This window comes from Halyomorpha halys, unplaced genomic scaffold (genome assembly GCF_000696795.3).
Source record: "Halyomorpha halys isolate HHAL.00 unplaced genomic scaffold, Hhal_1.1 Scaffold372.1, whole genome shotgun sequence".
Classification (NCBI taxonomy): domain Eukaryota; kingdom Metazoa; phylum Arthropoda; class Insecta; order Hemiptera; family Pentatomidae; genus Halyomorpha; species Halyomorpha halys.
The window spans coordinates 75,986-100,028 of NW_027116001.1; the positions used below are offsets into that span (position 1 = coordinate 75,986).

Genomic DNA, 24,043 nt, shown 5'->3' on the forward strand with positions numbered 1-24,043 from the left:
GGAACTTGGTAAAGTTCAGATGATTTTTATTATCATTTTAATTATAGTAAAAAAATAAAGTTTTTGTTTTAAGCATATCTACACTCGTTTAATCCAATAAATATTCACGTATACCAATCAAAAATGCAACGGGCATTATGTACATTATGATAATGTCCAACTGACAATAACCAATGTCACTGTCAATGTAATAATAACAATAAATTTACATTAACTATATCATGAGAATAATGATATAAATAGTTATAAGTAAAAATCGTCCTATTTAAACTATGATAGTAAGACTAAGGAATATACGTTAGCGAGCATGTGAGACTCCAGAGAGTATGGTGGTATCAAAAAGCTAAGAGGACAATCGCTTACTTTGCCATCCAAAGATTAAAAATATAATATTCTTAACAATCCATTACACATCAAACCGTCAATCAAAACAATGATTTTAATAGTTCGCTTAAGAAGAAGCCAAAATAATTAAAGCGAAGACCCTCAATAGGAGAAAAATTGGCGGTTGAGCGTGATCATGAAAAAATCATCTCTTTGCACAACCGTTGATCAAGAAACATTAATTCTTTACTATAAATTACTTTACGATAAATTAAACACTATAAAGTACTGAACCCCTGACTCTTCATGAGATGTAGCGGTACAGCTTTTCATTTTCATTATTATATTAATAAATTTTGTATTAATAATTATATTAATAAATATTAAAGGAGGACATATTAATTTATATTAAACAACATTAAAAATAAGATAGAAGATTAGTTTTAAAACGATACATAATACCATAAGAAAATTGATTAAAATAATGATTAGGATCAAGGTTGTTATTCAAATAAAAGAAGTTTCCAAATAATCGGAAATGATTATTTATGATTGTCCAACCCTATTTCCCTGCGATCAGCAAAAGGGGCGATCAAGAAGAACAGCCACCTCACCACCAGCGTACAGTGTCCAGAGCAACACAACCAATTATATCAGAAGCAGTGCTCCACAATGATCCCTTCTCGAATCTGAATGACTGAAATTAAAATATATACATATTTCTAAAACACTACTACGCATGGGCGTAGACAGAGGGGAGCCGCGGCTAGAATTTTGGACCCTCTCTCAAAGAAAGAAAATAGTGAACTTATTTGATAAATGGTTTCTTTGTGGAAACATGTTATAATTAGGAAGGTAATGGCGGGGAAAGATGGTGGCGTTCAAAAAATCATCAGAGATGAAAAGTGCAAAACTGCCTTATATTTTCATTGTACGAGCCACTTTGGTTAAACCTTGTTGCTAACTATTTGAAGTCAGTCATTTCATTTTCAATAATTTATTATGATTATAGGTAATAAACATTTAAAAAGTAATGATTGAATTTCATAAAGTAGAAACAGAATGGTGAGATATTTCTTGGAATGTGGAATTACATATCTTTCTTTTAACAACGTTTCAGAATAGACTATATACATATATAAGTATGTACGTATGTGTGTGTGTAAAAGTCTGAGTCCTGCTCCCCCCCCCCTTGGCAAAACGGCTTCAAAAAGACCCCAGACATCTTCAAGTCCAAATGGTGGGCGTATTTTCTGAGAAAAAAAAACAAATAGAGGTGTTTGTGGAAGTATTACTTAGACTGAAAATTTTCAAGTTACGTCTTGCTACCTGTTGCCGACTCACCATCTATCATAAGGTAACATTGGTGGGAGGAGCAAACCCACGTTCTTTGGCTGTCGTGACAGTACTGTATCACTATCAGGATTTGTTGAATAGTTTTTAGTAAGATTAACTAAAAAAAAGTGCATGTGCGTCAGCTGTCAAACTGAACTGTTGCAACTTACAATATCATAATACCAACATTATACATGACTAATAAATTTATGCATTTAGCTTAAAGGAGAAAATGACATTTTTTTTTGCCCTGAAAGCATTTTGAAATGCTATTATTAATACTTCACGAGCATAAAATAGCTGAAGAATTTATAAGTCTACATCCTACATCATATTATAATATCTCTCTCAGATTGGGAAAAGTGAACACTGCGTGCCTCTTCAAACCTTCCACTGGGGAGGGGAGTTTGAAATTTTTTTCGTGGAAAACCTCAATGAATGAATCTCGACCTTCCCACTGGCTAGAATAAGCTGGCAACCTGAATAAGATAACACCCCATTTTCTAGAAACATTGGTCAAAGAACAAACAAAAACAAAGCTCTCCTAGCGACAACTGACGTCACAATATTCCTGTCCAGTCAGAAAAGAATTTAAGAATTATTATAATTTTTTTTTCGCGGATTGGACGTTATTTTAAAATTATATTAAATCAATATCTTGTTGGATGCTACATTTTTTAAATAATAAACTAATTAACACTACTACTTCGATAAAATAAATCAATTTTACATTTCTACAAAATGGTAAATTAACAAAAATGCTAGCAAACAATTCTGTGGATTTGACTTTATTTCTTTTTAATTATGAGTTTTAGTACAGTGGCCTATAAGGCCTACTGTGGACCATCATTATAATGAGCTACTTAAAGTTTGAGATTAGTAGATTCTGTGAATCTAATTATACTTAATAGGTTGATCAATTCACACTGTTTGTGGTCCATAATGCAGTCAGTGCCAAACATTGCTAACTGGCGCCTGCAAATCGGTTACACCAGCAAATTATATGGAATGCCCTTTCATCCTCAGCGAGATAGAATCTGCACAGATGTGATCCTACAAGCTTCAGGCTGAACATGAGTTTATTAAATCAACAGTGACCAGTGTAGATCCCTGTAATTTTCCTCAGAATGCCCCTATCCAGTCGAAGCAATGTTTCATTCTTGGCACCTCAGGGTCAGTCCAGGCATTGACTTACATGATACAATTTACCACCTTCTTCAACTTAAAGAAAAATACTTCAAAATGTTTGCTACTTTAACATCGACAAAGGAAGCTCTCTAATCTGAAAACTTGTTAATACCTTCTCCCATCCCTCCCCAGAGTGAGCCCATGGTTCACCTCATACCATCCATAGTTTTCAAATCTATAAAAGAAGAATTCTTTTTTTTTTATAGATTAAATTACTTATATAAGACAAAAATAATGCATTTAATTAATAAATTATTAAAATAATTCAACGGCTCAGAATCTTAAATAATTTTAAAGATAAACAATGGTTTTCCTGTGTATCAAATGAGAGTTGAGTATAACAGCCCAGTGGAAAAAAATTCAGTTATTTCACCCCAATTTTTTAATACTTTAATGAAAAATATGTAATTAATAGTCAAAATTGATTAATCTGCCAACTATAGTTAGGGGGAACAAAAAATGGCTGTTTCAAAACATTAAAAAAATGATTTTTTATTTACAGCTCGACATCTTTAAAACTACCTACAACTCTAGGAAATCTATTAGAACATAATTTGAAATAGAGAACTTTTAATAAACTATGAGTCATAATAGAGCTGTTTAGGTTCAATAGTTCCCGAGATACAGTTTTTTGAAAATCAATATGTCATAACAAAAAATCAGTAGTTTGTGAATTTATTTTGGGAAAACTATACCTCAGGAATCAGAAGACATATATATATATATGTGTGTGTGTGTGTGTGTGTGTGGAAGGTTCATATTTTAGCAAATTTATTCATGTTTAAATGATGTTCAATAAAGTTTTTATTGTTTTATGTAATTTTACAAATATAGAGAGCTCTGAATGAACAATTAATTTTTTTTAGTGTTTTCAATAGCGGCCATTTTTTTATTCCCCCACTATACTTGGCAGACATCAATTTGAACTTGTAAGTAAACATAGTTTTCATTAAAGTAATCTAAAATTGGGGTGAAATAACTGAATTTTTTCTCTTCGTGGGCTCTTGGACTTGTGGATTCTATAGGCATAGCATTAATAATCGTCAAATTTCCAATTTTGTAGTGCAATTTATTTAATAAACATCAATAGAAAACATTTAATATATCACAAGATGATTAACTGATTGTTATTATCTCTATTTTGTTTTAGATTTCCACTTTTATATATATTTCTTATTGGAAAGTTTTAAAATAACCACTAGTAATATAATAAGACGAATATGATATCAACTAATCTTATTACAAATGCCAAATCTTTCTCACAGTGTAACAATCTTTATTTTTGATAAGAGAAAAAAAAAAATAATATTTTTCCACCAGAGAAATTTAATCACAATAAGTTATAAAAAAAAAAAAAAAAAATTAGGAAGCTCCACAAGAATAAAAGTTATACATTTTTTGAATATATTTGGAATGAAAATTTGCTGAAATTGAGATTTTATTGAAGGTCCGTGTCGACAGGTACAAAGCGAGCAAGGCTTGAATCAAAAGCAGAAATGAGGAGGTTGAGACAAGTAACAGCAAACGACCCAGCAACTGCTAAATTATTTATTATCAAAGCAGAAGTCTTGTACTCGATGAGGTGAAGGCGGCAGTCCCTCATTAGGTTCAATGAAAGAAAGAGAACACCCATCCCGACCTGGAATAACAACTAAATTTACATTTTATTCTGGGAGTTCCCTAAAGGATCCAAATCAAACTATACAACGCAGACTATTGGATTAATCTTTAAAATATATAAATAGCAAGCAAGTAGATACACAATGTATTCCTATTCCTATCATTAATTACAGAAAATAACAATAATAAGATAATAATAAACACTCATATTAAACAACTTAGGAATGATTAGTGTTATATGATATATGACAATTTTCTGCTCTAAGACCTTTATCTAAGGTTAGTCATAATTTATTTAGTATTTCCTAAAAATGTAAAATTCCATGAATGCAGTAGATATTTGAAAAAAAAAAATAATATTACCTGAATAATATATGATAATAAACCATTAATATCCGAATATTTTTCATTAAAAAAATATTAATAATAATACTGGAAGATTGCTGATTGACCGTGTGTATTAATAAATGGAATATGGTCTAGGTGCGGTCAAATTAAGCTCCAATAGTAATAACTACGTCTATTACCATAGAAATCACGACTGCTGAACTACTCTTTTGCAAATATCTAATCCTATAAAAAGATGCTTGAAATGTGAATGAGTGATAAACGTAAAAATATAGTCATTTATTCAGGTGAAAAACATTGAAGGTATAAGGAGCTGTATTGAGCACATGGAATATCAAAATTCATCTTCCTGCTAAATCCAAGAATATTTTCTGCAACAAGAATATTTCCTAATAGAATAGTGAAACAAAAAGGCAGGAAATCTTCACTTGGCTTTTCAATACAGGAAATGAACAGGTAGATGGGATACTAACAAGAAATCACTCTCGAAGTGTTACTAATCTGGTTTTGAAAAAGTTTTATTTGACGTCGACTCTGGCTACAAGTCAAGCAGACGAATGTGCACTGGAGAAGTTATGATTTAATGGAATCCTTACTGATATTGAAAAGAGTACCCTTAGAACTATGGTTAAATCGTACTTTTTCAGCAATGTAGGCTAGAAAAATAAGCAATTAACCCCATAACCAACAGCTACAACCCTATCTAAAGAAGTGGTCTAAAGCAATGGTATTTCTACCATTAGTAGGATTGAAAGGGCACACTTCAAATCTAGCACTGGTAGTCTTTCAAAAAAATTGAAATAAGGTTTACCGACTATCAAAACATAACTTCTAGAACATAAAAGGAACATCTTAGTCCTTGATAAGATTTTCAGAAATTAAAACATCAATATACTTTAATTTTATTCAAATTCTCTCTTTGATCATCTGATATAAAAGAAATGGGAAAAGCTCTTTTTTTGATACAGATAAGTTTATTAAGCTATTGTCTCCTTAGCATTTTTCCTAGCTTTATAGCTATTCATCAAATTTTCCTAGGGATATAAATTTAGAGAGTTAACTCAAGTAACTAGTCTAAAAATAGTTAACATTATTATATTTATGGATTCATTTCTGTATAGATTTTGAAATTGAATTGTGTGGGAATAAGTTAAAATACTTTTTTTGAGAGGTAAAATTGATTTCATTGGAACTAAGAACAAGTTTAATTATTTTATGTAGATTTATTTTTCATTTTTATATATTGTATAATTAATAAAAGTTTCTTTTAACTATGTTTTATAATTTTGTATTTCCAAAAGTATAATAAAAGAGAAGGAGCTATCAGGTCAAGAAGGAAGAAAATAAATAGTAATCAACTATTTATTTATTTTCTTCTGACATTTTGATCTAAATTGCAGGTCTTCATTGGGGCTACAATAAGAAGATACTTTGCATTGTAACCCTAATGGAAGACCTGCAACATAGGGCAAAATGTCATTGGAAAATAAATGAATAGTAGATTACTATCTTTACTTCTTTCTTGACCACAGCCCTGATCATCTCCTTCTGATTAACTTATGGTCAATAATCTATATATAAAGGGAGCATGGTGGCAAAGTGGTAAGGCACGATGCTACTAACTCCAAGGACCTGGGTTCAATGCGGCTGGGCAGAAAATTTTTTCTGTTACACTGTAGCTGAGAGTCAACAAAAGAGGGGTCCACCCAGCCTCATAAATTGGGTACCCTTAATTGGGTAAAAATCTGGCTGCCGAGTGTGAGTCTAACCAAATCACCTCCTTGCACGACCATTGGTCTAGTAACAGTACTTTCTTACAAAGTACTGCACCCTTTACCCTTCATGGATTATAGTAGTACAGATTATAATTTTTTAATATACTTATATATAAAAGATAATATATAATTATATACATAATAAAGTTATCTTTTTATGAGGAGAATAAAAATAAAGTAGGTTCATTTTAGAAATAATTACCTTTCAATCATACGTTAAATGTGATTGTGTTAATTTACAATGGGCGGGTAGGATTGACATGAAATTTATCAATCTTTGTTAAAATATCAAACAGCAATAAATGTCATTAAAATATAAAATAAAAACAAGACAGCTTCCCTACAATTAGTATAGTTAATTACAGTGAAAATAATATAAATGGAAGTGAAAATTCATATGCACCCAAAGTTCTATTGCTTTTTTATTTTTGTAAATAAAATTGGAAGATTATGAAAAAAAAAAAGGAAAAGTTATTAATCATGGTACTTTTTTTCCCTTTTAATAAGTAGTAATTGCACATAAAAAAAATAAATTGGAAATAAAATCAGAAAAATTATGTTATTGTAAATTGGCTGTTTTAATTTTTATTTTTATTCATGTTAACTACCACAGAAAGTCTTATATATTTTTTTATTTATGCTTATTGAGAGGGCAATTTTCGGTGTCTTTAATTGTTTTCTCTATTTTTCAGGACATCATTTGAATTTATCTATTCATCATCTGCTAATAATACAGTAGTAGAGACATGTTTCAATGTTCAGTTACAACAAGTCCATTATGGTGTTCAGTTGATGATGTCTTTCCTGCCCTAATAGTAACAGATGATGAATTAATATTTTCAAATGCTGATTGTCTCCCAATATGTGAAAGAAAAAATATAGTAAAAGATCATAATAGTGATACAAATAAGGTTCAGCTACATTCAAGATAATTACAAGCACCTTGAATCCAGAAATCAATGTTAATTCAAATTATTTAATTTTTTACACTACACTGATCCTACTATTGGTCTGTAACACCTGTGGCATTGGTTGTCATGGTATTACCAATCAAAACAAAAAATAAAATCAATCCTGATTATTTCAGAAATTTTTCACACTCAAACAAACAATTATGTCATTATGAATGAAGTTTAGACCCATGAATAAAAAATACCCAATGTTAAATATTAAATCATAAAATAAAAATCTAAAGAGTTTTCAACGTTTAGTTGTTTATTTTTACCTGTAGAATAATTGAAGTTGTGATGAGGCCCAGCATTAATGAGTAAAATTCATGTTTATCCCCAATCTGAAGTATGTATTTGAGCTGGGATGCATTTGCAGTAAGAAGGGCAATATCCAACATACCCTGAGCAATTGTTTTTTTCGTTGCATATCTGTTTGCATCAAGAGGCTTTCTTGGTTGAAGCTAAAATAAAAACTAAACAATTAATGATCATTTATAGATAAACTACTTATTATTAATTATAAATAAAGTTAAATGGAAATATATTAATATAATATTATTTTTTTATGAATAATACAAATTCTCTCCATAATTAGTACTAATAAACTCAAATGTATAGATATATATTAACAATGGCTGTTTTTAGGTTTTAGTAGTTTTATTTAATTTTCAAAATTAAGAATGACTTTTACTAAGTGATATCTTTGAAAGTATTTTCAGTACATAGTAAATAAAAAATATAAGTAGAATAAACTTGAAATAATACGAAACAGTATTCTTAGTATGATTGCTTTATTAAAATATTTTCTTTTACACAACCAATTAAAAAATAAATAAATATAAAGTATTTTCCTAATATTGTTAAACATAAATTTTATGGAAAACCTACAGCGGTTGTAATCTCAGGAGCTATTGCAGAATTAGTGATCATGTTGGATCAAGAGACGAAAGTATACTGGCCTTATCACTGTTTGTTAATCAATAACTCACTGATGTATCTTTGAGAACAGGAGTCTAACTTACCCTAGCAACCAGATAGTTACTATGTTACTAGTTCTCTGACATACTTTTCTCTCTGCTAAAAGAAAATATCTTTAAAATCCTTGAATTCATTTATAAAATGTAAATTAAAATGCATGAAATTGACATAAAGACATCAACAGCTATAGAAAATACACTAATTTTACCAAAAGTTTTGAAAATTGTATAAATTAATTACAAAAAAATCCATCAATTAAATAAAAAAAAGAAAAATATGTTTTAAATTATCGTTTCAGTTAAATAATGGTGTTATCATATTTGTTTATATAATATTTAATGAATTTTTTCATGAAAATAAATAAATTCAATTTAGTACTCCAAAGAAAATCATAAAAGAAAATTGCATTACACTGCTTATATATAGATAGATGTAAAATATAATTTACTATATATATAAAAAAATATATGAATATATTGAACAATGTAAGCAATACACGTTATTAAAATATAAAAGAAAAGTGAGACAGATGTATACACATATTTATATATCCTCCCATTTTTCTAATAAATGGAATTTATCAAATCTATCAATATCTCCATTAACCTCTATTTAGCACTTGCAAGAATTCTAGAATTTAGTTTTATTGAAATCATTAAAAAAAATCAGGTACCAAAAATACAGCCAATTAATCATTGTTAGTCTGCAAAAAGGCAATTAATTACTGAAAACCAGATTTTTTTTTTAAATTACTAAATTTTATAAATATTACTTAACAATATCTATAATCCATAGTATACCTATACTAATACAATCAGTAATTTTTGATCTCCATAAATTTATTTAATTTCTCCTACATTTAAAGAAATGATTCATTTATATTATTTGAATACTGAATTGGTTTCAAAATAAATTTTTTAATAAAGAAAATTAGTCATTGTGAAAATCTTACAGTATAAATAACTGAACAGATACCAATATTAATATCTTTAAAAATTTGCTTAATCAGCAAATAAAGATGAAATAAGATTCTAAACAACAATATGATCCCAGATTATTATATTTTCATAATTATTCTTGTGCCAGTGAAGTGTCTTCGCAAGTTTAAACAAAACCTTTATTTTTTCTTGTGGCCCTTTTATTTATTTATAGTTTAGCATTATTTTCTGAGATCTTAAATATGTGATGATTCTACATCCATCTTTTTCAAATGAATTTCAGAAAGAAACTGAACATTTTATTTCTCATATAGTCATTTTCATTTCAGCACGTTCCTAATCTAGATTAAGATCACCTCATTCCTTCTATAATATGGTTGTAAGCCAGAAAATAAGATCTGTAGCTGATGTCACATAGCAAAACCTCTCAGGTATATTTTCCAGTAAATGATGGAATTTTTTTACATGGAACATTTAACGTTGTATATATTACAGTGAGAGGTTGTTAACATTTTATAAATCACACTGAGAGCACAGTTTGTGCTATATATATTTTGTAATTCATTTCATAAAAATAACTTCTTCACCCCTAGACTAAATAAACAACAGTTTATAGAAACATAAATTTTTGATGGCGTGAATTTATTATTTATATTTTATGTAAATAATACTTCTTAAATGATTCTACCCTTCCTACATTCTTCTATACCTGCTATATTAATGGAGTGCACCATGATCTATATAAAACAAAGTAATATATAACACAAAAAGTCAACTACAGAGGAATTGGTTAAACTACTCTCAGGGGTAAAATATACCCTCGCACTAATTCAAGAGCCTTTTTATTTTAAAGAATTAGGAATAACCAGAGAAAGAATCATCCACATACTTTTGAGTAAAGACAATCTAGGGATTCTTATTTGTGATTCTAGGGACTTGGCAGATCCTATCCTTATGTTAGTTGAATATAAAGGATGTTGAGGCATATACCCTAACAATTAAAGTTGCCAGGAACAATATTAAAATGATAATTGGATTCCTTTAGGTTTTCAATAACTTTGATCATTACCTTGACTCTTTTACTGAGAGGTGGTAGACTTATCACTATTAACAGGAAGGATTAATTATTAATACTCACCACCTCATGTGGCATAGCAAAGAAGCCCAGTGCATGGAATTCACAATCCTCAAGGAATGGAATCCGCAGAGGCATCTACCATCAAAGAAGACTGGGTGTGAGTGGAAGCTTTTGTCACTAAGGGATAGAGAAGTTTAAACCTCACTAGCTCCCAAGCACAGGCAGTATTCTTACCTGTAAGTTCTAAGGACATGGTGCTCTAGTTCTCTGAATTAGATGACTACTTCCAGCCTTTCTTGTTCTAGAATATATACCGGCACCATGAAGATCATTAATAGATTATATTCCTAAGAATAATAAGGACTGTGTCAATAAATGCTTTTGACCTATAAGCTTATTCTCCTTTATTTTTAGATTTCTTTAAAAACTGGTAGCAGTACACCTAACAAGTAAGATGCTGTCGCTCCTTCGCCTTCACCCTAACTACCATGCCTATCTCTAGGGACAATCTGAAACTGCCCAGTATTTTATGATGAGCCAAATAAAATTTCTTGTTTTATAGGGGAAGGCCTGAGGTAGTCTTTAATAGACATATTAGTAGCACTCTGTTGGCCACTTTTGTACTAGAAAATAGAATTATTGTTGTTTTGGAAGATGACACCAGGTTAAATGCATAAGCAGTAAGGGAGGCCCCCAAGGAAGCTGCATCTCACTCTTGACCCAGTAATGAACAAGTAATTAAAAATATTTAAGGATGCCAGGATCTATACTCAGGTATTATTTGATGATGGTGTGATCCTCATTATAGGAGAGTAAATAAATACCATTTTTGAATAGATGGTCACAAGTGACGTTCAAGCATGGTGTACTGGAATGCGTTTATCACTAAATCCAACAAACAGAATTCTGTAGGGATCCTCTTTGCCATGAAATGGAAGTTGATCATCATAAGGACCCCAACTTTCAAAATGTCAAATACCTTTGAATTATGTTGGATACTAAACTAGACTATTTCAGATCATTCCGGTTTAAAGGGCACAGGAGTCTACATAGAGGACATATGACAAATTTAAGCACACCATAAGGAAACAATCCCATTATATTTCAAGCAGAGATATTTACCATATTGTCTGCAGTAACCTGTTTAGAAGTTACGAGCTATAATATGGCTGCCATAATTAACAGTTCAGTTCGTCGCCCTTTTTCTTTATTCGCTCTAAGAAAATTAAGCATGTTTGGGACCCCAGCCACAATGAAATCACAGCAAAGAGGGAACTGATCTGCTTGTGGCCAGAACCTTCATTAAGTAAGTATCTGCAGACTTCAAAGACACCTAAAGATTTGAGGAGTAGTTGGTGATAAAACCTACTGTCATTGGGACAAGCATTATGGGCGGCTCAACATTATGCAGCATTTCTCATAAATGCTAGGAAATTTTATAAGTGGAGGTAGTAGATCTTAAGAATAACAAAAAAGTTTATATAGGCTATAGTTTGTTTCTCTAAACAAAAGGAGAAAATTGATACTTTGTATTTATTTCAAGCATTAATTTTTTTAATGAATAGGAAGTGATTCTAAATTACAAAATAGTAAACTGGACAAATTTTTCTTTAAAAATAAGAATTTGTAACCTTTGGAAAGGGCTTTCAGGATTTGAAGAAATTTTATTCTAGTTTACTATTTTGTAATTCTGAGTTACCTAACTTGAATTTTTATTGAATTCTTAATAGGAATTTTTATTTATTTAATGATGGTGTGATTGTGACTTAGTAAGCTTGAATAGTTTTTGATTGATCCCTTCCAATTCAGAAAAAATACAAGATACAAATTTTCTTTTTCGATATAGAATTAGATGAACTTTTTTGTTGAGATTTACTATCACGTTTTTAAAATTTAACTAGGTTTTACAGATTTATCACTTCCTTCATTAAATGATCATACCTTTTGAATTTCATTAGGAAAATAAGAAGATTCAATATGTACCTTCTACTGTTTCACTACAAAAAGTAGGAAAATTAAGTATTTTTATTTAATAAAAATAAAACTTTTCAATAACAGGTTTTATAAACAAATCATTAATATAAACCTAACCTTCTTTTTTGAAGTCAATACAAAATGAAATAGGAAAACTATAATCAGACAATATAAATAACTAAGAATTTATTTAAAATATTATGAATTAATACTTTAAATTACAACTAATAAAAATATAAAAATAAAAACTTTTAATATTGGAATAGGATTTATTGAAACAAAAAAAAAAATAGTTTTATGGTAGATATAACATTAACATTTCATGAAGAAACATATACTATCTACAAAAACAGGATTCGGTCATTTATTTACAAAGCTCTCGACAAAGTTGATAATCATAATCAAAGAGAAGAGATAGATCTTTTTGGTTCATAAAAAATTCTTGATGACTTGAAAAACTGTCAAGGAAACAAAGCTCTCCAATAAATTAGTAATTTCCAAAATGCCTTAACCTGTAACAAAAACAAGAAAATTATAATTTTATTTGATCCACAATAATTTATATAAGATTTTTCTAGCAATTAATATCGGAATCTAATAGGTAACTTTATTTAATCAATAAAATGTTTTAGATATCAATATATAAAGTGATTGCATGTATAATAATAATAATAATAATAATAATAATACACTCGTTTTCAGAGAATGTTAACACCCACAAATGTAAATATGCGGGTACAACCTGGGTCCTGTTTCATAATGAAAGCTAGTAGTATTAGTTCAAAATACAAGTATAGAAACAACGTGTTAATTACACTAATACTTATTTTTTTCATGATAGGGATGACTATTAGTGATATTATAGGAATTAAAAATCACTAAAGTACAAGTTACTATTGTACAAGTCCGTGTAACTGAATTAATATAAATCTACAAGACTAATAGTATTAAATTGTACTTTATTATGAAACAGGGTCCTGATCACAATGGTTTAATTGTTTATACTATATTACACCAAAATAAAATACTTCGTAATATAAATATTTTTGTCATAATAAATGATATGTTTTATCACGTGCCACTCCATTCTTCAATCTTTCGTGGTTTATTACAAAAAAAAAGAAATGATTTCCAGTTATAACTACTACTCATAAATAACATTTTATCACTTAAGTTGAGAGACCTCATAAGTTCAAAAAAATCCTTATAACACTTAAAACATTATGAAATCAATCCATCATTCTAGAGACATTTCGAACAAATTCTGTAAGTCAGAGAAAATTAGGTAATTTTAACACAAAACGTCTCAATGATTTTTTTTTTTAAATTTTAAATAGCTTAAATATTGTGTTAATGATTTTTTTATACTTACAAGTACCACAGCTTAAGCAACAATTTAAGATAATGTGATAATTCCATAAAATTTTATACTTATCATATTATACATACCTATATAGATATGCAGTGCTCTTACTATTGGCACAAGAAAAGTAACCAGAAGAGGGTGAAAAATCGAAAGTTTGTACTTTTCCTAACTGAGAATTGAAGGAAGGGAAATTACTGAAAACAGTCATTGAAGGAAGATGAAGCTGTAAAAGAAATAAAATAAAATAATGGAAGAAAGGGAAAAAATAATGAAATAAATAAAAATAAGTTTAAAAAATTGATAATATGAAACTTACCAACTTAATTTGATCGTATTTTTCATCAGAAGCCATAGCAAGAATTTGCTGAGTAGAATTGAACTTCAAAGAAGAAATATTTGTAACAAGATTAGTGATTGCTTTAAGTGGCTTAGGTGGAGATCCAGATTTTTGAGGCCTTTCATACAAATTGACAACACCCCAAGACGATCCTGTTGCAAGATAATCATAGGATGCTGCCATGGAAGACCCCACTAAAACACCTTCATCAGCGAACTTAGTAACAAGAATCCGAGAGTTCATATCCCAAACATAGACTTCTCCTAAATCTGAAAAGAAATAAAAACATCAAATTAATTTGGATCATGATCCAATAATTTTTTTCATGGAATGTGTTCATAAAAAATTAAAAACTAAACCTCTACTCTCATAAACTCAACAGTTATTACATATTAATTATTAATATACTATTAATATTATAGCATATTCGAAAATAAACATAATTCAGGAGTGAATAATGATTCAATAATAAACCAGAAGATATACCAGGAGATTCTGACACTTGCTTTTTGCAAGGTATCTCTTCCAAAATGTAAACTTTTTGTTCCTTTTTTGTCATAGGAAGATGATAATGATACCAATGATTCAAAAGTTCTCTTAATCAGGAAATTAAGTTTCTTAATTGTAAAGGAGGATGAAAAAGCTAAGTATGTTTGCACGTTTATCCACAACAGGTCACAATCCATCTCTTGTACTTAAAAATCAAATCCAGGTCCCAATACAACTTGCTGAATGGGTTACAGAAAACATTTTGACTTAGCTTGTTCAGAACAAGAATGAATATTTTGAAGGAAACCGTTCTATGAGAAGGAATATACAAGTTTGTGGTTTGGGATCTGGTATTTAAGGAGTGGACAGAGGAATATGGGATTGACAAATCAAGGATACAGGGAGGCTTTTTAGTTTTTAAGACTTCAAAGCGATATACACGAGCATGGTAGGATGAAAGAATAGGCAGATTGATAGGTAATCCGTGTACAGGTGGTATTGTAAATAAAATAAAAATGGTAGCAAATCCCACATCCATAAAGGGCAGAGCTGCTTTACACCTATAATGACATTGACAACACTTCTTACAGACTCTAGGAAAAGGCTACATTTTGTAAAATGAAAAGAGGAGCTCCATTGAAACGAAAGGAATGTAATTACTGCCAAAAGCAAAGTGCTTATTGTGTCCAAACATGAATATGAACATGTGCATATGGTTTACGGAAGTGGTAGTTCAAGTGATAGACCATATTCCCTACATAGGAACCATCATTAGCAGGTCTGGTAAAATAGATGAAGAAATTGGAAGTAGAATCAACAATGCTAAATTAATATATTATCAGATCTGTAATAGAGTAATTAGCCACAAAAATGTAGGGTAAATAACGAACGCTTATGCATGGAAGTGAAAGTAGGGTCAGGCTTGACAAGAACAACCTCTAGATCATTGAAGCAGGAATTTGCAGAGTTGTTGGTAAAACTAGATCATGTGAAAAAATCTGTGAATTAGGGATCAGTTCCTAGTGTCTGAACTGAAGACCTCTAAAAAATAACAGCTCAAGTGGTTCAGCCATATGAGGTATGAGGAATACTAACACAGAAAAGTTATTGAAGACCACATGCTGTGCAGGAGGACCTGAGTTTCCTCTATGAGGAATATAAATAGAAAAGAGGAGAACATATAGGGATAACTCCCACACAAATACAGAGGACATGTCAGGACCACATGGAGTGACTCTGTTGGGTAAGGCCCCTTTCCACAAGTAATAGCACAAAGGGAAAGAGAATGAAGAAATCGTTTTTAATGGTATTATGACTGTAAGAAACGTTTATACCAAGTATCACCATAATTGGCCAAGTCATTTTCAAGTTCTTATGAACCCCTTCCACTTTCCCAATGGAGGGCTGTTGATTTAACCAACAACACAACTAACGTTAAAACATAAAAATATAGTAAGAAATAGAAAGAAAATTAAAAACAAAAGAAATTTCTATTACCTCCATGAGAATAAAGGAAAGAACCATCTGGATTAAATGCAAGGGATTTAACATTTCCATTCATCGTTAAATTAGCAATCCACTCCTTGGAGCTAGCGGAAAGTAAATGAATTTGCCCGAAACGTCCAGCTACTGCAATCAATCTTCCATCAGGTGACACCTCAAAGTTCTAAAATATTATATTAATAATTTAGTCATCATGTAAACATATAGATATAAATTTAAATACGAAGTAATAAGACAAACAATAAAATTAAAGGTAACCTTCATATTAGTTTGTTCTGTGTTATGATGTGTTGGAATTTTCATCGTTGAACCTGCCATCATATCATAAACATAAAAATGTGAATGGTGTTGAGATCCTACAATAAATTGTTTTCCATCAGTAGAAAAATGACCACATCGAATAGGGAAGCGTTCAAAGTTAATAGAAGCTAGTTTTTTATTCGCTAATCCGTCAACCTATAAACAAAAGACTTCAATAGTTAAATCCTATTCCCTGACTCTCATAAACTTAAATACTAGGAAAAAAATGATTAACAACACCAAATAAACTTTATTAATAACCTAAAATGAAAGAAAAATCAACAATAAAGTTCGTGAGTGCAATAACTAATGGACAAAACAGAATATTGTATATATTCTGGTATGAAATATACCTTTAAAACATGATTAAAAAAATAAATCTTACTTGGAGAATGGATGCTGTCCCTGATAATCCAGCAACTAAAGCAACTGTGCTAGTGGGGTGAAATTCTACACATTTTATAATGGGACCTTCATTTCGAGTTTCACAATTCAATGAAGGAAGACGTTTAACATTTAAAATATTTCGAGGTAAGTATGTTGGCTTGGAAATAAAATTTCCAGAACTCTATAACAGAAAATTAAATTTAAAAATGTAATAAGAAACTGTGTTTGATTTATTTAATTAACTAACCATTAAATTACCCGTAATAATACAGCATCTTCATCACCTTCTACATGAACTGACCCCTTCCCTAGTTTGGCCCAAGAGGGTTGTCCGAAAGTTCGTGAAAATTTCTTTCTGAGCCTTTCTTCATGAGTTGATAGGTCTTCAGATCTAAATTTGATAATCATCAATAATTCTAATCCAAAAAATAAAACAAATTAAAAAAACTATAAAACGAATTTTCACATACGTGCTAATTCCTAAGTCATCTTCATCCTCCCATGCAGGCTGTTTACCAACTTCATCGGCAGATAAACTGTCTTCCACACCTGAATCATTGTCACCAACTCCCAGGTTTCTAAGCATGTACGATGCATCTCCCAAAACAAGCTTTTCTAATCTGTTAATATATTATGTGGTTAGATATATTTAAGAAACAAAATACAATTCAATAACAATGAAGTTTAAAGTGATGCCAGTTTGTGCTTTTAAAACAAAAATCTAATCTACCAATTCAACTTTAAACATTGATTAAACAGTATAACAAAGTTAGAACTGTCTGACTTCTTAAACAAACAATAAGAGTGATTAAATAGAGTAAGGCCTAAAGCCCTGTTATTTTCAAACTTTTTTATTGTTTATTAATATGAGGCTTGGTGGGCCAAGTTATCCAAGTGCCACAAATTTGTAAACAACACTAATCTTTGAGCACCTATCAATATCACTAAACAGATTTAACCTCATTAACAATCTCTATTTGGCTCAAACAAGCGCACAACAGATTGAGCTGTCTGAATGACCAAGCCTAATTGTTTTCTCTTAAAGATTTTTAGGTTTAAAAATGTTTTCGGCAAATCACTTAAATTACTCAATCCCAGAATGCTTCCAATATAACAGAGGAGTTTTTGCTTCAATTCTAAGAAAACAAAAAATATACACCTTAGAGAATTTAAAGAAGAATTTTAAAATCATCTATTTTTTAAATGCATAGAACGTTAAGTATAGAAGATGGTCAGGGGAGGGGGGCCAGCAAAAAATAAATTGGACATAAAAAATTGATTATTTGAGCCAAAACGTCAGCAGGAATAAATAATTTTCGCTGACTGCACCTCTTGGTAGGAAGGTTATGCTTGAAATAAAATTATCTGAACTAAATGTAATTGCATATAGATGTAGTTTATTATTTAAGATGATAATTAAATAGAATTGTTCAGATACTAATGCAATGATAGAGCATTATAGAATGAAATCATTTAAATAGATAATTGACTCATAAAAAAAGAAATTAAAGAATACATTAAGAGAAGAAATTTCCATTTTTCACCACTGGAGCTGCATTAATACTAAAACTTAGAGAAGTCAATTTTGAGGCTAAGATTCAAAATAATTGAGAACATTTAATATTAAATAATTATATTTCATAATTTAAAAGTAGAACAAAAATGTACTTAGCATTGTGCTAAATAAATGGTATATTGACATTGTTATTTCCACTGCTCATAATAAAGAAACCAACGATGATTTTGTAACTTTATACTTAAACTTAATATGTAATCATTTGAGCAACGTGTACATAACTCAACAGGTACAATGATCTTAACAACAGAATTACTGACCTTTCTTTTTCAACATCCACGAGATCATTAATCTTCTTTCTTTTCCCACCTAAATCTGGAGTAGGTACTTTACGCTTTCGCTTAATATTGGTCTCATCGTCAGATTCCATTGTTTATTAAGATTGTTGCTCACGAGTACTTTAAGCACTGTCTACGAAAACTGAAGGTTAATTAAAGGTTAGGCAGTTGCTATCCAAAGAAGTAGAAGTAATGTTTATTTAGAAAACTTCTATTAGATGTTCCAGTGAATATTCCCTTGAATAAAAACGTATTAAGATTCTCCTAACTGCTGAAGACTGCAGATTCAACAAGGAGAAAAATAGTAATGAAAAGTTACCATTTACAACTTGATAACTAATCAAAGATTTATGAGTCAAAAAAGAGGAAAAATTAATAAAACTTTAAACATTTTCGAAATCTATAAACGCTCTTCAGAAAGAACTGGTTTATCTTAACTTTAGTAATTAACCTGCTACCCATGTTTTTCACTAGAGGCTTGAAAATATTTTAGAAGTAAATAAAAAAAGTTTTAGAAATACTTTTGAACACTAAGCTCATTTTAATCAATCTTAAAATACATTTTTCTCATTTGCAGTCTTAAAAAAATAAGTAATCCCATTCTTTATATACATATTTTCAAGAAAAATATTTATATATATTTTATTTTTAAGATTGGAGAAGTTTGTCGGGGGGTGCGGTCAGCAAAGAACAACATAAATTAACAAAACCATATTTATTTATTTTATGCTGACGTTTCGAACCTCACCCCCCGACAAACTTCTCCAATCATTAATCTACGGTCAACTATCTACACCTCATTATTTTATTTTTGTTGACTGATTCGGCGGCTAAGAGACGCACTATGATTCACATCTAGGATCAAGTACAGTTTCGGAGTTCCTCATCATACAACAATCCAATGGCTTACTTCTACAAATAAAACTTTTAATTAATTACTCCTTTAGCTATAAAATAGTTTCCTAAATATAAGTGCGGATTACGATCTTTACAATAATGATTTACTTGCGCTACTTATTCATTTAAATGAGGCCGTGAAGTATTAAAACAAATATAGGTGTGAACTGAGATCTATTAATCTAATATAATATTAAACTATTCTCAAACATCTGGAACATCAGCAACAGTCATACAACCTCCTATTTTGACACTTGATAGTATTTTATAAAGCTTTGCCAGTTCCTTTTCGATTCAGGGATGTCTATCGTCAACAGCTTTTCTGTATTATTGAATGGTAAAATCATTTGTGTGAAGTATGAACACAATCTTGAGTAGCAGGTATACACACCTGCAACACAAAATTATATTCAATTGCCACATCATAGTTTTAATTCCTTTCAATGAACAGTATCGACATGCAAAAGTAGATCCGAAAATACAAACTTTCAAGATCAATTCAAATAAAAAAAAAAATGTGACAAACCTAATGAACAAATACTGCACTAACAACAATCATTTAGCTTGCAATTAGTATCTGTCACTATTTCTTAATCCTCTTCTGCCTTTTTGAACAATATGATTATTTGCAGTTATCTATGTTACGCATGGTTTCGTAAAAACAAACTACAGCAAGTAAAACAATATAATTTTTGTATTGTTTCAAGTCCTCCATTCAGGACCTATACCACCTTAGAGTGGGATTGTTAAGATTCATTTCTCTGGGCCGCCGCGATATAAATATCGACCGACCTAGGTTGGAATCGAACCCACAATCTAAATATTCAACTCTTCCTGAGTACCCAACAATCAGTGGGATCGGTAATTGTAGTGAGTTGGATCCACCGCCGTCTTACAGGTGTGTATTAACTCCTTGAAGCACGGAAAGTTCTTAAAAATCACCTACTGAGAAAACTTCTGCTGAGTGAGGATACAAATTTCTATGGCTCTCAAAGCTATTAACCCTCTGTATTAACTGTAGGGCGTAACCAGATACTCACTAGAAAGCGAAATAAACTGAGATGTCTTTCAGTCATTATGAGGCTATACTGTTTTATCTCTATTATCCAGTAATTTGGCAGTTGGTGTTACTTGATATTTATTCACTTTCCTTATTCTCAATATCTGAGGACTGGTTTCTCTCAGCTTATGTCAAAAAGCTACAGAGGCTGGTTCTCTCCGTTCCTATTGAACAAGGTCTGGAGATTGGTTACCTCAATATAAATTATCCTATTCCTAAACAATGTCTTGAAACTAATTCGTTTGCAATATATTATCCCATAAAAACGTTATAATGTGGATTCCCTCCAGTTAATGTTTTGATTCTCTGTGGTAATGTTCAAAGGATGTTCCCTTCGATTATATCCTATCTGATCAGGTTTAATACCAAAAGCTACTTCTGCTGACACAGTAGTCTAGCTCAGTACTATTTATTTAACTATGAGTCCAACTTACCATGTAACATAATTCATGCCTTCTTATATTTATAATAATTGAAAAAGTTGACAATTCGCGGCAGCAATATCAAGAACCTAGGCTGAGAGACGGATCATAACCTTTCTTCCAGATAAGAAAACAAAAGAATTACCACAACCAATCAACACCTGGTACGGATATTTCTCAGAGTGGATCAGGACATTGGAAAATATATCTGGAGCAGAAAAGGCCAAGGACACTAATTTTGTATGACTTAGCTACATAACCAGTTCCTTAGTTATAACACTACTTGTAGTGAGAAAAAAATAATCGTTATAACCATAGACTTAGAGCGTAAATCCGGTGAGACCGAAAAGAAAATTAAACTCCAAACACGATATGAAACCACCAAGGACTTTTGAACTGTACCAACTACAATGGATTTTTGTGCAACACTACCCGCCACAATATTCTGTGCAGCAGCAACCGCCAAAATATTTTTTTGACCGAGTACACCACCTAATGATTTTAATAGGCGTCAAACGGTGCAGGCAGACGAAACCCGGATCTACTAAGTCCATATGTTTGGAACTACACCTATTAAAGTAAGTAAAGAAATTTCAGACCTGTTACGATAACGAGACAATGTTGTAGAATTTAGGGAGGGTTTTATAACAAAAGCCAAATAGTGTTTGTATCAAAACAGACGCCAACTGCCAACTCAAAGGATAGGGAAGCCTCCGCTCCATGTCAGAGAAACAGTGTCGTCATCTACTGTTTTATTTACAATTATATTTACAAATCAAATATTGATACCAACTTTCTACAACGGACAAGTCTCTGCCGTGGGTACTAAAATTTATAAGGGCATGCAAAATTTCCATAATCTGATCGACGTTAAGTTGAAAATAAATTTGATATATGTTTAAGATTAATTTTAGAATTTATGCTTACCCTACCAATGTTGAATTTATAATTTATACTTCACCATTATTAGTTATGGTTCATCATGACTTCATTTAAAAACAAGATGGATTGAGTCCTCTGCTGAATAATGTTTCATTAGTTTTAGAAAAGCTTTGAAGCTAGGGCTTTATTTAAATCCTTTCGGCAAGATGATGTTAATAAACTTTGGATATCGATGTAGTTCATAAAAAGCATCGATAAACAGGAATATCGTATGGAGAGTATCGATAGAAATAACGATACTCAACAAAGTTGATAATCAAATGAAAGCTCGACTGAATTCTAAAGAAATCCTATATTCTAAATATGCCGTACTTGCGATTTCTATCAATCGTGCTGAAATGTCACAACTTGATTGACTATGGCTTGCCCCCCTAGTTTTGATACTGGGTACGCCCTTGTATAGGGATGCGACATCGACAACAAAACAGCGATGTTCAATATTAAAGTATCGATGTTTTTAACATCCGTTACAATAACATAAAGCCTGTTCCAACAACCTCTGATTATCCACAACTGCACGAAGCACGAGTAGTATACGGTTTGAGAGCGGAAAAACACTTACTAGGCATGCTATGGAAAGTCAGAAGTAGTTGTTGGAACTAAGAATGCGACATCGACAGCAAAAAAAAACCTGGATGTTTTAAAATATCAATGTTCAATATTAAAATACCGTTCCTTATAAAACATTGCTAAAAATACATCGATGTTTTTGAACATCTATAAGATTTAGTAACATAAGATTTAGGCCTACCTTCTACACCATAACCCCTGATGAAGACCTAAAACTCAGGTCGAAACCTCGGCATAAAATAAATATATATGGTTTATTTATTATTTATGTTGTTCTTTGCTGACCGCACATCCCGACAAAATTCTCCTATCATTAATCTGCGGTCAACTACACCTCATTATAGTAACATAAGGTTTGTTTCGACTTCAGATTATTCAGTACTGCACGAGCGTGAGCAGTATAGGTTTTGGGAGGGGAAAAACACTACACTTGCTCTGGACAGTCAAAAGTGATTTTTGGAACTAAGAATACGACATCAACAAAAAACATCGATCTTCTAAAATTTGAATGTTCGACATTAAAATATTGCTGCTTAAAAAACATTGCCAAAAATACATCAATGTTTTTGAACATCCATTTCGGTAAAATAAGGTCTGTTTCAACGACTACGCATGATCCGGACAGTCAGAAGTAGTTGCTGGAACTAGGGATGCAACATCCATTACAAAAAAACATCAATGTTCAATATTAAAATATCGTTCCTTACAAAACATTGCTAGAAATACATCGATGTTTTTGAACATCTATTTCAGTAACATAAGATTTGTTCCAACGACTTCTGGTTATCCAGAACTGCACACATGCGTAGTAAGTGTTTTTCCTATCCAAACTGTGTACTAGGGATGCTCCACACAGTTCCAGATAGTCAAAGTGGTTGTTGGAACAGACCTTTAATTTATCTTAGTGTGAAGGTAGGAAGCACTTCCTCATCCGGCCACATTGTTGATCAGAATTAATTTAAACGGTGAATGTTTTGCTTTTATTAAGTTACTTTTGCAAAAAAAAAAAATAAATAAATAAAAAATTAAGACAAACGTAAAACATCAATGTTAAAAAAACATAGGCTTAAAAAAAATGATGTTTTGGGAAAAGCATGATGTCGATGTCTCATCTTTATTATAAAATATTTATTCTTGGTTTGATGCTGTAAACTCAATGGATACACCTATATTATGGATACTGTTAAAATACTTATAAATATATCAACAAAAACCTAAGAAAATGTATAAGGAGAATTAATAACAGTTGCACTAAATCAATAAGATCATAAACCATAAAATGTATTTGTAATGTTTACAATACTTATGAAATATATATTATTATTTATTTTATAATCTTAAACACTTTCTTGAGAGTGGTAAATTTTTTAAAATAAATAATTTAATTTCTATCCATTTCAGTCTCAAC

At 30.7% G+C, this 24,043-nt stretch overlaps 2 protein-coding genes across 4 annotated transcripts in view; both read right to left on the reverse strand.

Moving 5' to 3' along the window:
* NijC (Ninjurin C) overlaps positions 1 to 8,531 on the reverse strand; it is a 14,356-nt gene extending 5,825 nt beyond the window's left edge. For 2 of the 3 annotated variants that reach the window (XM_014422432.3, XM_014422431.3), the window contains exons 1-2: positions 8,429 to 8,531; positions 7,816 to 8,001 (exon numbers count right to left, since the gene is read on the reverse strand). In XM_014422432.3, coding sequence (XP_014277918.1) covers positions 7,816 to 8,001; positions 8,429 to 8,470 — 228 coding nt within the window. In that variant the 5' untranslated portion in view covers positions 8,471 to 8,531. Of the gene's footprint in view, positions 1 to 3,696; positions 4,487 to 7,815; positions 8,002 to 8,428 lie in introns of those variants that run through there. The other variant, XM_014422430.3, reaches the window with a different exon arrangement.
* A 4,148-nt stretch (positions 8,532 to 12,679) lies between these two features.
* Positions 12,680 to 18,886, reverse strand: wcd (U3 small nucleolar RNA-associated protein 18 homolog wicked). Its single transcript, XM_014422411.3, has 9 exons — positions 18,727 to 18,886; positions 17,361 to 17,510; positions 17,149 to 17,281; positions 16,889 to 17,071; positions 16,462 to 16,659; positions 16,198 to 16,366; positions 14,191 to 14,480; positions 13,958 to 14,097; positions 12,680 to 13,020 (listed from the first exon to the last, which is right to left on the reverse strand). The coding sequence occupies exons 1-9, from the start codon at positions 18,834 to 18,836 to the stop codon at positions 12,996 to 12,998; spliced, it is 1,398 nt and encodes a 465-aa protein (XP_014277897.1). The 5' UTR covers positions 18,837 to 18,886; the 3' UTR covers positions 12,680 to 12,995.
* Between the last annotated feature and the right edge of the window lie 5,157 nt (positions 18,887 to 24,043).

What these genes read in the sequence shown, in the direction of transcription:
- wcd (XM_014422411.3), bottom strand. Translation starts at nt 18,836, where the DNA reads ATGGAATCTGACGATGAGACCAATATTAAGCGAAAGCGTAAAGTACCT. An exon ending in AAGATGCTGTATTATTACGG is followed by an intron (nt 17,072 to 17,148) that starts GTAATTTAATGG and finishes TTTCTGTTATAG; the next exon opens with AGTTCTGGAAATTTTATTTC. An exon ending in AGCACTGCATATCTATATAG is followed by an intron (nt 13,021 to 13,957) that starts GTATGTATAATA and finishes TTTTTGTTACAG; the next exon opens with GTTAAGGCATTTTGGAAATT.